Source organism: Atta colombica, unplaced genomic scaffold (genome assembly GCF_001594045.1).
Source record: "Atta colombica isolate Treedump-2 unplaced genomic scaffold, Acol1.0 scaffold105, whole genome shotgun sequence".
In the NCBI taxonomy this organism is placed as follows: Eukaryota; Metazoa; Arthropoda; class Insecta; order Hymenoptera; family Formicidae; genus Atta; species Atta colombica.
The window spans coordinates 3,518,896-3,534,241 of NW_017259190.1; the positions used below are offsets into that span (position 1 = coordinate 3,518,896).

General features: G+C 32.8%; 3 protein-coding genes across 8 annotated transcripts in view; 1 reads left to right on the forward strand and 2 right to left on the reverse strand.

The window, feature by feature from the left end:
- Nucleotides 1-1,527: 1,527 nt before the first annotated feature.
- On the reverse strand, nt 1,528-7,856 carry LOC108688708 (protein transport protein Sec24A). 2 transcript variants are annotated; one of them, XM_018195073.1, is made up of 15 exons: nt 7,723-7,856; nt 7,020-7,180; nt 5,605-6,710; nt 5,323-5,478; nt 5,117-5,232; nt 4,839-4,941; nt 4,581-4,707; nt 4,393-4,502; nt 3,644-4,259; nt 3,146-3,475; nt 2,956-3,066; nt 2,646-2,818; nt 2,223-2,558; nt 1,988-2,091; nt 1,528-1,851 (listed from the first exon to the last, which is right to left on the reverse strand). In XM_018195073.1, exons 2-15 carry the CDS (start codon nt 7,159-7,161, stop codon nt 1,737-1,739), a joined length of 3,645 nt encoding a protein of 1,214 aa, XP_018050562.1. In that variant the 5' UTR covers nt 7,162-7,180; nt 7,723-7,856; the 3' UTR covers nt 1,528-1,736. The 2 variants fall into 2 exon arrangements, with proteins under 2 accessions (XP_018050562.1, XP_018050554.1); XM_018195065.1 differs by having other exon boundaries at nt 4,581-4,710.
- A 771-nt stretch (nt 7,857-8,627) lies between these two features.
- LOC108689228 (rap1 GTPase-GDP dissociation stimulator 1) lies at nt 8,628-11,853 on the reverse strand. 2 transcript variants are annotated; one of them, XM_018195906.1, is made up of 9 exons: nt 11,649-11,853; nt 11,431-11,565; nt 11,094-11,327; nt 10,701-10,867; nt 10,362-10,593; nt 10,027-10,173; nt 9,565-9,960; nt 9,337-9,469; nt 8,628-9,264 (listed from the first exon to the last, which is right to left on the reverse strand). In XM_018195906.1, the coding sequence occupies exons 1-9, from the start codon at nt 11,653-11,655 to the stop codon at nt 8,856-8,858; spliced, it is 1,860 nt and encodes a 619-aa protein (XP_018051395.1). In that variant the 5' UTR covers nt 11,656-11,853; the 3' UTR covers nt 8,628-8,855. The 2 variants fall into 2 exon arrangements, with proteins under 2 accessions (XP_018051395.1, XP_018051404.1); XM_018195915.1 differs by lacking the exon at nt 11,649-11,853 and having other exon boundaries at nt 8,628-8,925; nt 8,999-9,264; nt 11,431-11,578.
- Nucleotides 11,854-12,304: 451 nt separating this feature from the next.
- The window catches only part of LOC108690247 (transmembrane protein 242), a 5,541-nt gene continuing 2,499 nt past the window's right edge, over nt 12,305-15,346 (forward strand). Inside the window, exons 1-4 of one of the 4 annotated variants that reach the window (XR_001931877.1) lie at nt 12,305-12,448; nt 13,100-13,476; nt 14,180-14,398; nt 14,900-15,012. Coding sequence is in view for 1 of the 4 variants with exons in the window: in XM_018197443.1 (XP_018052932.1) it covers nt 12,379-12,448; nt 13,100-13,476; nt 14,900-14,920 (468 nt within the window). In the remaining 3 variants the exon portion in view is untranslated. Of the gene's footprint in view, nt 12,449-13,099; nt 13,477-14,179; nt 14,399-14,899; nt 15,269-15,346 lie in introns of those variants that run through there. The other 3 variants (XR_001931875.1, XR_001931872.1, XM_018197443.1) reach the window with 3 other exon arrangements.

Sequence of the window (15,346 nt, forward strand, 5' to 3'; positions counted from 1 at the left end):
GATTATATATCAGGGAAACTTTGATAATCCGAAAAGGATGGCGGACTAAAGAGTTCGAGGCATTTTTGTAGTACAGTTAATCATTTATAAAAAATCGAACGATATACACGGGTAGGAGAAGTTAAAGGATATAACAATGAATGTACAATTTACTTCCCGTATATAATTATATATATATATGTATATATATAATTATTAAATAATAAACTAAATCGTCACACGCTACTTTTAACTTCGGCGGATCATAAAATGGTGAGAAAAGAACTACGCCGGAGAAATTCGTTTGGCAGCATGACAAAGTACGAGTAGTACGATTATTTTACAATATTCATTTGTTTATTTCTTAACACTTGCTAGTGCTATTATTTACCATTATTTATTTTATTTTGTTATAGAGTCCTTTATAGGCGAGTTTATACGCCTCGAACGATCGATTCGTATTTTACATTAGCGCGAAATCATTCTGTCCTTTCCTATATTTTTTTTACAATTACTTAATTCAATTGCAATTCAAACAATATTTTAATTGCAATGTTCGTCGACTGTTCGAAATTATTTATTACGCTTTTACTTATCGCAAAGTTTAATTTTACAATGCGAATTAACAATGTCACCGTCTAAGGAATGACATAATGATTGATAATATTTCACGAATTTTGTTACTATTCCCTCTTCGTTTGTCTTATTACCTGCAGGTGATTAAATTACAAGAGCGCATTACTTATCACCATGAAACATCTTCGTTTGGCGACATTCAGCCTGCAAGCATCTTCATTTATTATATTACTTATAATGCAAAATTGCACTTATTTAATTCCATTTCTATTGCATATAATTATTCGTAACTAATATTTTTCAAGATTTTCTGAAGATGGTATTTTTTTTTAAGGTAAGAACACTTGCGTATTGCGATATTTCGATATAGAAATTGAAAGAATGCGGAAACATAATTAAAAAAAAATATTCTATACAAACTTCATCAAAAAATAGTCGATTTCTTCTACTTCAAGTCAACTGTTTTCCTCTAACATAAGATTCTTTTTTTCACTGCGCTCTCTCTCTCTCTCTCTCTCTCTCTCTCTCTCTCTCTCTCTCTCTCTCTCTCTCTCTCTCTCGCTATTTGCATTTACCACATAATCGCGAGTAAATAAGAAAGAGAGTAAAATACAGCGGACATTGATACTCCCATTAGTATCTTAAAATAAAAAAAAAAGTTCGATCCCACGATTCTAGAATAGAGGAAATCGACTGTGATCGTCATGCTATTCAATGAATTACTGCTATTGTGAAAAAGATTTTTCTACTGAACAAATAAATCTCATAGATTAAAACTATTGTAGATATAACACAAAATAGTAAAAAATTACATATTATTTACTGGACGAGTTGAAGAAATTGCTTAACCCAAGTGAATACGCGCAACAAAAACGCAAGTCTATATGATGAAGCTATCGATGGTAAATATAACCAATAATATAATATAATAATAACAATAATTATACAATCTATCATATTTTAAATGTGTCAGTGTCTTTCATTAAGGCTGTCACTGCTGCATAAATAGATCTTGAATCACGCGACATGTCCCAAAATATCCCGAATGACCCATGATCGATTAATGAATTATAACGGATCGCACAATTTTTTAATTGCGCGATTGTTTTATGATAATTCCATCACCCGATGATTAACACTTCCGGCAGGAGTTGGTCTCATGCACAAATTCTTTAAGTTGGTCACTCCTTCACCTGCGTCTTGAGATGTTGTAAGAACTCGTAGTAACTAAGAGCAGATTCGAATCGATCTTCTATCAATCGTTCAATGAATAACGTTCTAAAGTGGCTATCGTCCCTGAAAAACAATTTATTACATTAAAATATGTATATTGAAAATATCAAATAAATTCATTCGTTAAAAGAAATTTATAATTTCTGTCAATACATATCTAATCACTTACACATTTATTATTCCAAAACAATTGTCTTACCTGATAATTTGTACAGGTACATAGTATGGTTTTTCCTCTTGTAAACTAAATACAAAGTTTCGCAACCGTTCGTTTTCTACTGTATCCAATTCCGGTAATTCGTACTGCAAGACAAAATTAAGACTGATTATGAAATTAAATTTTTATCATAATAGCTGTTGTTAAAAATTCGATAAGAATTTTCGATTTTTAGTTACGGATATATAACCGAGAAAAAGTAGTAAAACACATTTACCATTTCCTCTGGAATAGATGTAAATTCCAAAGAGCCGAATATATTTGTACAGAAAATCGGATTTATATTCTTGCCAATGTAAATAAAGATTCTATCGCCAGCATCCATAAGAAAGATGCCCCGGCTGTCGAGTTTCTCAGCAGATAAATTAAGTCGAGGCGGCTGTGGACACACTTTGCCGTCAATGTCCCTTGCATTGCGATCATCAAGCATGAGAACAGGATATAAATCGGGATAAACCACCTGTATCAGTTGTGCTAACGGTAATGTCTTTAATTGAAACATAGCGAATACGCGATCATCCAAACGCGTGCTCGTGCCGGATCTAAATGCTATCTGCAAATTCGAAATAAAAATATTTTAATCGGCGATATCTACAATATATTTAAGTAGAAAATGTGTGTAAATTTATTGATAATTTACGCTTTTCAACAATGCGATAATGTATAATGGTAACAGCTTTAAACTTCCTGGAGCAATAAGTCCTCCGCCGCTGGAAGATTGTGCCAGTTTGTATGCGGATAAGATGTCAATAGCGACGTTTATTAATGCTTCTCTTGCATCTGATAAGGATGACTGAAGCGATCGATCAACAGCTATAGAGATATTTAAAGAAATGTCTCTTAATATTACTTAATGGGAGAGAATTAACAAATAATTATTAAACTTTTACATTACGCTGCATAAGGATTTATAGTCCACAGCAACTTTAATTACTTAGAGTTTAACTTACCCATTTTTGATAATAAACCGACTATGCATTGTTGATCTGCAGAATGCAATATATCCGATAGACTTGCCACCACAGGCAGGCATAGAGTGTGTACTCTAATTCTTCGCTCACCTTTAGATAAAAATATAAAAAATATGAAACATTACATGAAAAACACTGAAACATTACATGAAAGGACAAGAATAATTACCTTTGCTTGAAGTATACAGAAGAGACGCTTGGAAGCATACACTCTGCACATCGGAAAGATTTTCATCGATGGAGATTTGCATGCCGAAACCGGCGTCCGGATTAATATTTGGCAAGCAGAGAAGATCAGTCGATCGAACGAAGAAGCTGCCATGGAAGGCATGAATACTGAGACCACGAGTACAACGAAGCCGCATCACCGCTTCAAAGCCAATCTTTCTCGTCAAATAACGACGAAGTAATCTTTCTAAAGTTTCACTATTCTGTAATTTCGATGCTCGGAACAGTGGCAGATGGTAAATGCAACCGCCAGTAAATTTTGACATGCATGCTGTGGATAATTGATAAAACAAATCGAATGTTACAAAAAATATTTATCAATGTTAAAAAAATATATAATTAGGTATATTACGAAAAAAATTACAATTATCAAATTAATTATTTGCAAATTCACAATACAAAATTATTAATCATATTCAATTGAGATAGATTCACTTACATAAAGTTGCCAGATCGCTGTATTGACTATTCAATAAGAATAGATCAATTGCAATGTGATGTCCACTGCAATCCAGAGCGTATCTTTTGTAGAAATCTGTTGCGGGATTAAGATGTGGCACGTCTTTGTTCACTCTAGTACTGGGATCTTCTCTCGGTTGCAAGGCCCCTGGACCAATATTAGGCAAACATGTTTGAAAAACGGTAATACGTCCTCCGACACCAGCGAGGAGTTTGTAGGCAGCTTGAAGACCAGCACCAAGAGCGCTGTTAGTATCATGAGTGCCACAGAATTTGATAGGAAGCTGGGCGAGAAGATCACGAACAAGCTCCTCACGTTCTTTCAAATTTACAATTAGATTTTCTGGGCACGGTAAAAACACATCGTCGATATCTAGCATGACCATTTCATGTGGTTGCGAGACGTTATCGGGCATGCTGAAGAAATGCAGAGTAGAATCAACAGCAAGAAAACCGATTTGAGTGCGGCTGTCGCCGGGGAGACGCAACAATTCATCGGTGATCGTATTGCAAACTATCTGCAAATACCCGCTTTCTACCGCAAGACGAGAAACGTCCATGACAAAGAGATAGATAGCGGGCTGAGGTGGACGGACCTATAATATATATTCACAGTATGTTCAATAAACTAAATCTCTCGAGGTACCATAAACAAGTATATAATTTTTATATAAATAAATAATTTGTAATTATGAATAAGTGATTATTTTACAGTAAATAAATATTAACCATGTACTCGCTTGGCGCAATAAACTCTATCGTGCCGGTTTTAACTTCCGGCCGTCGTGATGGATCGCCATACGATTTCGTCACAGGATCGAATTGAAATTCTTCGGGAACTATATAAAACGTAAATATATATTTAATTCTTGTTATGTAATATTAATAGATATGAAAAATTTCAGTATATTCATTACGTTCATTTAATCTGAAACAGAGATTGCATTTCCATCTTTTTGAATCGACGAAATACACAAATGGGTTGATATATGTTCGACAAGCTCGACAACGCACGATCGTATTGCATTGAATCACTGCTAAATGCTGCTGCGACAAATAATAAAAATTTATTTTACTAAAGTTTATTTCTGATTTTCTAAAAAGTAAAATAGCATATTCTTCTGTATGTTCTATATTTTATATTATAAGTATTATTTTACATGTACATTACTTACGTTTAGATCTTTAAAAGGATGTATTAGTACGCCGAATGGTAATCTTGATTTCTGTAGAAGCGAATTCGATTCTGGGACTTTTGTTAATGTACACCTGAATATGCTGTAAGCATTTCACATACGTACTTTTAATAAGAGTTATATTTATATATTGAAAAAATTTTAATAACAAAAAGTTCTAAATTTTTCATCTTTGATTCGCGTTTTTATTTTGGATATTTTAATTTCCGTGTAATAGAAATGTAATTTAACATCTTAAATAAAAAAAAAAAACTTACTCAGGACTACAATTTACGGAATCCAAGAATTCCTGATTTAACTTGATCTTTGGTGATTCGACTTTTTCAGGTGGCAGTATATTTCGGCATTGCAAGAGGTCTATCGATTCCATCCCCTAAAAATGATATTAATATATTAAAGAATGTATTACGTATATAATTGTATATACTTCAATAAAAATACATATTTCAATAAAAATAATTACCCATATTTTGTTGTAGCCAACTTGTGTGACGTTCAAATTGCTCATCTGATTATTTAATTGATTTAATTGGTCTGGGTACATATTAGGGTACCTTCTATTAGACGAGTCTAATGGTACATTTGTCATTGGGCTAGGATATTGCGACCGAGAGTCGTACTAAAAATAACAAAAATTAAACTCTGTATATTAATGTTGCAAAAAATACATCATTTTTTGAAGAAAATATAAAAGATTAATTAAATTTGATTCTATTGCATAAATTTTATTCTTAGATTCTATTACCGTCTGAAGTCCCGGAAGAGGAGGTATTCCTGATGGAGGTAATCTTGCACCTTGTAATTGATTACCTCCTGAAGGCGGTAGCATCATAGTATTGGCAGTGTCTTGTTGCGGATATTTTCTCTGACCAGCTAAATTTTGATGTATATTCTGACTTTGAGAATTACTTCCCAATCCCGTGGGATCCATATAACCAGTAAGTAAATTTTGAGATTTCACAGGCTGAGAACTATAATCATGAAGATTTCGTGGACCTACATTATGACCTTGTGCACTATAGAATAAATTTTGCGTGCTTAAATTTGGCATTGACGATGCATTGGATATATTCTGTTGACTTCCATATCTGAGTTGTGGATTACTTAAGCTTTCAGGACTAATCATCGATTGTGCTTGAACGTTTTGAGTTCTTGGTTGTATACCAGAACTCACTGGTTCTTGCTGTACATAACTGTTTTGATTTAAATGAGTGACGTTCGAAGGAGGTAGATTAACGTTGGATGCGGGTGAAGGGACAGAATGTCCTTGATTGTATGCCGAAATCTTATTTACTCTAGCAAAGGATGTTTGACTTTCCGTAGTGATTTGATCCGTTGAGACATGACTAGTCTTATCAATGCTACTGGATACACCAGGAACGCCTACAGTACCCTGCGGAATGTTAGTAGATGGGGGATTAGTCGCCCATTGATAACTTTGGTTCATTTTAGCTGGCTCTGATTTAATAGTATCCGCAAACGTCGATGATACAGACACTGGAGTCAAATTTTTTGCTACTGGAGGCATCTGATTTGGAGGAATCATGATGGGTCGATGTTGAATTTCTTGGCTAGGTTGAGACATAAAGGCGATTGAAGATGTACCGACTGCAATATTCTCTTGAGTGCTAGCAACATACTGGCTATGAGCATTATAGAGATTTGCAGGACTATAAGGTTGTGATGTTCTAGGTGGTGGAGGCAACACATTAGCATTCTGAGGTCCGTTTATTGGTGGCATTGGTGGTCGTGGCAACTGAAGCCGATATTGGTTGTGAAGATATTGAGTTGGTGATGGATCTCTAGAAGTCTCCCTGGATGGATCACGTGATGACTGTGAGGATGGTGTACCTATAAAAACATTTGAATTGTTTCAAGCAAACTTTTTAGACAAAACTAATAGATGTTAAGATGAATCACTTTATGTGTTAAAGTATAAAGTTTACACAATGCTTTTCTTATTAACTATTATCCATTTTATTTTTAGAAATAAAATTAAAAGATAAGAGGATTGATCATATATTTTCACATTGTTCATTTTCAAGAGCAATGCTACTGTCTTTTAAGAACCATTGTCAATAAAAAAGTATTGTGTAAAAGAAAAATTATAATAACATATTTTCTTAAAAAATTTCTTTATTGTATATTCCAAAAACTTGCCAGTTAGATTGAACTGAGGAGACTGCATTCCATTTTGCTGAGATGCAGGATTTTGACCATTTACTATAGGAGGTGGCTCATTTTTCAAAGGATTGTTGGAATCTGTGTACAATGGACACTGGTAACCACTTGACTGTGACATTTTGTTGCTTTAACAATCACTGAAACGAAATACATTATTGAAGAATTTTTTTCAGTTAAATAACAGCTTTTAAAAACATGAATTTATATATATATATATTATACATAAAAAATGATAAATTAATCAATGTTAATCCACCAATGTTAGTATCTGAGATGTGAGATATACAACAACATTACAGTGCAAGTCAACTACTTTCAATTTTCAATTTAATTTGTAATTCAAACAAATGTCGCAAAAAGAATTCAGTTAACTGCATTTATTCCCAGTAACAACAAGAATCATACAATACTACCAAATTACAGGTCTAAGTAACAATTCCCAATGTCAGCTCCAAGCTTAGCTAAAGAAGCTACAAGATGTTGTAAAAGATTGTTAAAGATTAGACAGAGTGGTACGAAAGGATGAAATTTCGTTGCAAGGAAATTTCCATCTTAATAATCTACAAAAAGAGATATATAGATCAGCAAGTTGACGTTTGGATAGCCAAAGCGCATTGTCAGCGTGTTGAAAGGTTAAAATGAAGAGGACGGACTTGAAACGTTCAAAGGACCTGCCTACCTTCGTACTAATGTGAGTAGCCAAAAATTAGAAACGGATAGATGCAAGCTCGTGCATCGCCCTCGTTGCCGTTCGCCTCCACGCAGCACCACAAGATGAATCCTAATAGCAGCGATTCATGAACGAACGAACGGCACGCATAACATTACGTGGCAGCTCGCGCGACCGCTGCGCCATGAACTGTGGCACGTGACGTGACCAGATTGACCAGATGGCATTGCGATTTACGAAGCCCGGTCAGGGTTGATGATGTTGACGTTGCTTTTGCGACTACAAATTCTGATTAGCTAATTGGCGATTAACTTGTTAAAAACCCATCTATATCTATTTTGCTAATAGACAATATCATTATTAGTTAATAGAAAATGATTTTATTTATTTCACAATTATAAAATCAGACGAATTTTGCTTCGAGCAATTTTGCCGTTTAAATTAAATCACTGATTTTCTAACTAGTGATTTTATTTATACTTATTAATTTATTCGGCGATGAATTCAATCACTAGACTTATTTAAAAAACAAAAATTCTAATTGATTTATTACCTTTGATCTTTCTTTTTAATACGTTAAAAAAACAATCTTTGTTAATAAAATATGTATTGTGTGATAAGTTAATCATGATAAGTTAATCATTGAATGAGAGAATCGGAGTTTGATCGATTCTTATTACTTTTTGTGCGAACAATCATTGAGCAATTACATCAACAGTGTTTTTAAATAATGATAACACTATAGATAATTCATGAAAAAATATAACATGTGTCCTGAAGTGAACACTCAAGCCACTAATTGCTCAATTTTCGCTTTCACAAAGATCTTACAATAGGAAAATCAATTGCAATAGCATTAATAGAATATGTACATCAATAGAATATATATTTCTCGATAAATAAAATATGTTGCAATCTGTGAATTAAGTTGGGGAACAATTTGGTCATTGAAGATTGCATTTCTTGGTTCTTTGGAATGATGGAAGATACAACAATGTAGGGAATGGCGCTTAAGAATGTGTTTTGGAATTGGTCATTGTCATTGTCATCATCATCATCATTATCCTTAGTTAGTTTCCAAGATGGTACCCAGCGCCGCTCACGAATTGGTAACTCGAGTCTGTAATTCCGTGACAGTGTTTTCATTTATGTGGCATTGTAGTTTGCATGCATTGGCTAATCCATAGCTCGTAAGATGCTCCTTCAATTGGTCTAAAACAGATGGCACATAAAATTGTCGGTCGATCAAATAATTCTTTCTTTTCTGGATAGATCTTTGGGATACCTAATTCCAGAGCGCGATTCAATAATGATAACGCATTTAGCATGATGTGTACGTCAAGCTCACGGGAGCGTGCAAACAATTCGCACATATTGCGTCCAAAATCTGCTTTGATCAATAGCTCTTCAGATTCCGTCGGACAAATTACAGTTAACAAATTAAGACCCATGATTGCTTCGTTTTGCATCAGCGTGTGTTGCGCTAAAAGCATATCTACTAGGTGCTGCACCGCACCGTACTTGATTATTGATAAAGAAACCTGCTTGTCCCTAAAAATTGTATATAAAGTATTGAAAAACTAAGTTTAGGAATTTCGTATCATTAAACCATAGAAAACGAACCTGCTATTATTTATTAGCCAGGCAATTAATCGGTTGGCTTCACCCTGTACACCAGGGTGGTCCTCAGTACTGCACCACTCAACTACTCGCTTAATCAAGTCCTCTCTTCGTCCTAAAGAAATTGCTGCTTCTTCTAAAACAAGGAATTTTGTCTTAATTATCATATTATTCATTCTGAATATATAATAAATATTGTTTTAATTTTTAAAAAAGCTTACGACCTCTTACTTTGACCATCTATGACTATCCTAAGCGTTCCCAGTAATTTGAAAACGACGGGATAGGTAGGGATTTCCAGCATTGGATACAACACATCGATCAGACCATCGGCAAGAATTAACGATTTATTGTCTGCAGGTATAACGAGGTTGCGTAATGCGCTGAGTAAAGCGTGTTGACATCTAATATCGCCAGATTTGTTGCCATTTCTTTCGAGAATTTTTAACAGCTTCCGATGAATACCCTGTTCCACCATGCGCTTGCAATGTATGTCAGTTCGCGCAACATTGCCCATGGCTAAAACAGCGGTGATCTGCAAATCCTCGTCAATACTCTCTAGCCATTCTATTAATTTCTTGTATACAGGACCCTTGCCATCATCGTAAAGGAAATTCATACTTTCATCTGAATACAAAGTATGTTTGTTAGAGTCATTAAAACTTGCATTTGAATTTTCCCCTAGAAACTCACCTCCAGTTAAAATCAAAACAATCAAGTTACAGGCGACTTTAAGAATTGATCGTGTTTCTTCGTCGGTGCATTGTGGACCATGTTTCTCTAACAGTTTCAGGAGCAATTCACATACTCCTGCCTTAGCCAATAACAGCTTCGCATTTTCTAATGGAATTATGTTATTAAGCTATTGCTCTCCAGTATTAAATTAATTCAATTTTAAATTTAAATACAATTTTGTGAATTTACTAAGACTAATTATACTGAAATATTTAATCAGCATACTTCTAATTAATTTAATTTAAACAATTTAAATCAATTTAATTTTAATTATTATAAAATTACTGTTTTACCATCTTCTGCTTGGCCATGTAAGATTTCTAAACACATCTCAGATAGCTCAGAGGAAGTGTCACTAGCCAGTGTATCAACCAAAATTCTTGTCAATCTCTCATTGAGAAATATAATATTTACATCGTTCAATATGCCAAGAGTGAGTAATACTTGTACTGCTGATTCATCACCATTTATTCCATCTTCTTCTAAAATACTGCAAATAATTGGTACCATATCTTCCTCTAGTGCCTGGTAAAGTAAATCTTATAATAAAATTATTGCTTGCTGTTGCTTTCTATTTTTACAATATCACCATTGATTGTCACAATATACAAATATGTTTTCAAAAAATTTACTTTTCTGTATAACATTTCCTGATCCACCAAAAAATTCAATAAAACTCCAGCAGCCACATTCCTCAGGAAGCTCGCACCTTCAACATTACCTAGGGAAATTCCTTTCTTCAGTAGTGCTAGAATTACTTTCAAACCATCCTGTTCTGTTACCAGATTTTTACCAATCTCTGTAACATAAATGTTTGTTAGCTTTTTTTTAATATGAAACTTACATGCATTTATAAACACCTAATATATAAATATCTCTTTAAATATCTCTTTAAATATCATTTCTAAATACTCAATATAAAAATTCCTTTAAATATCAAAGCTTTGAAATCTTATGAACCATTATTTCAAAACTATACATAAATATGTAATAAAAATTCATATAAATATAACTACTATAACAACCATTTTCATAGCAGATATTTCCTAGAGCTCTGGAAGTCTGTGTCAATATGTCTATATCTTCTTCCTTTAGCAAATCAATCAAGGTCCGTATTAATTCAAAACTGGTACATTTCTCTCTCCCGCGATCAGTCTTTGCTATCTCCGCAATAGCTTTAGCAGTCTTTGCTATGATTTGTTTAGATTTGTGTCTAAGTAGTGTCAAGAAGACATCATCAATGACTAATTCGGTAGTTTCTGAAACCATCCGTTAGTATTCAATTACAATTTCACACCATATGATACTGTGATATCTACTAGTTATAGTTAGCGTTTAATCTTTAGTTGAATCCAATTATACCTCCGATCGACGTTTTGCTAACATTTACTACAGAATCCAGAATCTGAACAATATTGCATTCCTCTTGCGAGGCTTCGAGTCTTACGACACACTTCAAATCATCGACGAGTTTATCGATATTGTGCTTTGTCTCGCCTATAACGTACATTGAGAGATTTACGTATTGCCTTTCCGAAAATAGTCTGGCGAGAAGAGGGATGGAGTGGAACATGACTTACCTTCCATTTTTATCCACGTCGCAGATTCCGCAGAACTTCCGCACCTAATTCACCCAAAAATAACGTATCTCCCTCACGATCTTTCAAAATATCGAAAAAAAAGATCCAGAAATCTTTATTTTATTAATGTATAAATGTATAATCGACTTCCTCTCACTATTTTAATGTCAATGGGCGAGTTCAAGTCGGCAAAGCGGCTAGCAGCGGCTAGGTCTGCTATCACCGAGCAATTAAACATCATTGGTTGGATCCAGTTGGATCCATTTGGTAAGAACCAATCATACTCATTCACTTGACAAGCATGTCCAGCCGCATTGTCGGCTTGAACTCGCCCATTGTAATTTGTAAAGGACTGCGCACAATCAGAAAATTGTATGGGCCTAGACCGGTAGATCCTTCTTGCCAAGAAATATCTGGGGCGCGATTCCTTAATCATCTTTACAGTACCATATAAAATTTAATACTATATAAACTTTCAGTACTTTACACGTCTACTGATAATGCAGCGCAATGACACCGACAACTGTCGGTAGGCGTGCTGTGTAAAATAGTTATGGAATCGCGCCCTTGATGTCAGCATGATTTGCGACTATTTTATCGACTGTAAGCAATTAAGAGTAACAGATGTAAGAATCTTTTTCATGTACCGCCAAATACTCCAATCGAGATTATGAGTGGGCTTTAAAAATGGCAGACCTTAACGACTGATTTCTTCTGCAAGTGTAACGTGATGGCAAAATTGAATGACACTGTAGAAACGTCCATAACGAAGTCTGAGAAATTGAAGGAGAAAATTTATGGTACATTTTATTTAAGAAAGGAATATTTGCTTGTGTATAAGTTGCTTGCTGCAAACTAACCTCACTTTTACAAGTGCGACAATGCTCTAGCTCTTATCATTTGTTAATAACCCGATAATAAGTTAAAAAAAGAAAATTGTAACAATGCGTTTTTGTTGCTTGACATGTGCTATCAATATATAAAAAATTATAATATTTTTCAGTTTAAATTCAGGAAATTGATTTAATTAGTTCGGCTTAATTTTGTTTTGCTAAATTGCATTAACCTTTGCACAGCATAATACATTTGATAGATATAAACAAAAAATTTTTAGAAATCAATTCAGATGAAAAATAAAATATTTTAGTTATCAATGATGCTTTTCATGACTGTGCAAAAAATTAATATTTTAAAAACACAAATATGATAGAGAATGCCAATGAATGGTCAAACATTTAAATAGATGTTTCAAATAATACGATATATATTCTTTGTTGAATCAATTTATTTAAGATATGATATTAATAATTTAATCTTTTTATTTGATAATTGTCGCACTACAGTTCTATCATCCAATGATAATTTTATTTTTAATCGATAATTAAATTTCTTTTTCTATTAATATTTATGCAACTTCTTTCAATAAATACATCTTATTGCTATTTCTGTAGCTACAGTATTTTTAAGCACTGTTGCAAGTATTTCTGCTCTCGCTGGATTTACCAGGGCAGTGGCGGCAACCAGAAAGCAAGATCCAAAACATTTTGGAGATGGAATTTCTGGTATGAAAGGAATTCCTGAAACTGGAGCCTCATTAGCTATAAGAGCCCTTGGCTGGGGTACATTATATGCTGTCACAGGATGTGGTTTATTTTTTTATGGAATTTGGAAACTCTCTGGTGCTACTAACACAGAGGAATTTAGATTCAAGATGGGTTCTCTATTACCAAAAATACCTAAGAATGACCCACCTCAAAGCAGAACAAAGTTCGAGGGTTTGACAGATCTATTGACATATATTTCTGAAGATTGGGGACGAAATAAGGAGGTATAGTTACATATATTAGATATTTCAATTTTTCTAGAAATTAAATAAAATGTCTAAGATACTTGAATAGAAATATTGAGGATTAATATACATTTAAATGATGATAAAGAAAAACTCTCAAGTCTGTCAATTTTTTCTTGGAGCACCTTCTTACAATTAGAACATTAAGATTAAAGTGTTTAACAGATATTTAACAAAAAATTCAAATAAGATATGAATTTCGACGAGAATCTGTAAATAATTTATTGCAAAAAATAAATCTCAATCAGAATTAATCGGATATAAATTTCGATTGAAAATATTTTGCTTTATCATAAAAATAATGAATTATTTAGGATGCTCATTAACATTTAAATAATTTAAATATTTTTAAAAAATGTTTATTAGCAAAAAATTATTAAATTATTCGTTAATTTAGTAAGTGACATTACTCTATTCCTGTTTATAATTGCGTTTTAAGACCGAAAAAGATTTCAACGTGCGGTTTACCGAATCAAATATGTATATAAATTCACACAAAAATATTTAAGCTTAAGCTAACATCCGCTTTGACTGAATATAGAATTTCTCTTGTTTAATTAGATTTATATATTTCGATTGTCCAAATTCATATCATAATTTTTTATATTAAAATTTACATTGTAAAAATGTCATATATATATATTTAGGCTGAATGATGTGATAATTTTAGAAATTTTGACAGGAATAAATGTATACATGATCTTGTTCTGGAACCGTATTGGTCATAGTTGACACGCTTATAGCAGTATTCGAATTGCTTAATCAGGATCGTATGATTGGGAATCGTAAGATTGAGTCATGCACGGGTTTACTGCATGCATGAATAGTAACGCAAATAGCAATAAAAAGATCATATGAAACAAGTTTCATGAAATTGTAAATTAAACTGCTGAAAGTGAATGTATGAAAAATTTTGTATATTGTATTGTATTTAAGTATATCCATATAATAATATCCATATAATAAAAATTACCAAACGTTGTTTCTTTTTCGTTTCACAAAAAAATATGACGCATAACAATCAATAATTTATAAGCCAAATTTTTTTACCATATAATTTGTGTGTGTGTGTGTGTGTGTGGGTGTGTGTGTGTTAGTGCATGTATGTCAAAAATCTTGACAAGATATTTTATTATTTAACAAAATCTAGGTTACTTATGTTTTTGTATAATATTGACTTTTTCATTATTCTATTGGAAATATTATTTATATTTTGTCAGGTTTTTTGTATATAATAGAAATGTAAATAATTTATAGCGAAAAAAAGATAAAAATTTATTATATTTATAACATATGTTCCGCTTCGTTCTGTTGATGAGATAAATGTGCCGATAAGCTTATTTTAAGTCACGTAATAATAGATTATACGCTCTGTTGGTAAAATATTTGGTAAATTTTACAGCATAATATCTTACAAAAATGATATATACGATCACGCCATCAACACAAGATAAATCACGTTAAAAGAACGTGAAACTTGATGTATTTGTGCAGAAAGCAATGAAAAGTACAAAGGTGAGCTTGAAATAAGGAGAATTGCACAACAGGCGATACAATAGTAAACAATCAGTGATATACACATACATAAAAAAATGTATGTGTTAGAATTAAGTATTTATGAACGAAAATTAACAGTCGCATAATTTTTTTCCGAAATCGTTATCTATCGGATATTATTAAAATTCATACGATAAGAACAATCGACTTTAATATCTGCATAAAATATTACGTAAGTGATCAATTATTTATACGTTGTGTTTGTTGTATCAACTTTATATAATTATCATTATCATGCTACATGAGTCATTGGTTATCCATGGTATTTTTATTTGTGTTTATATATATATAT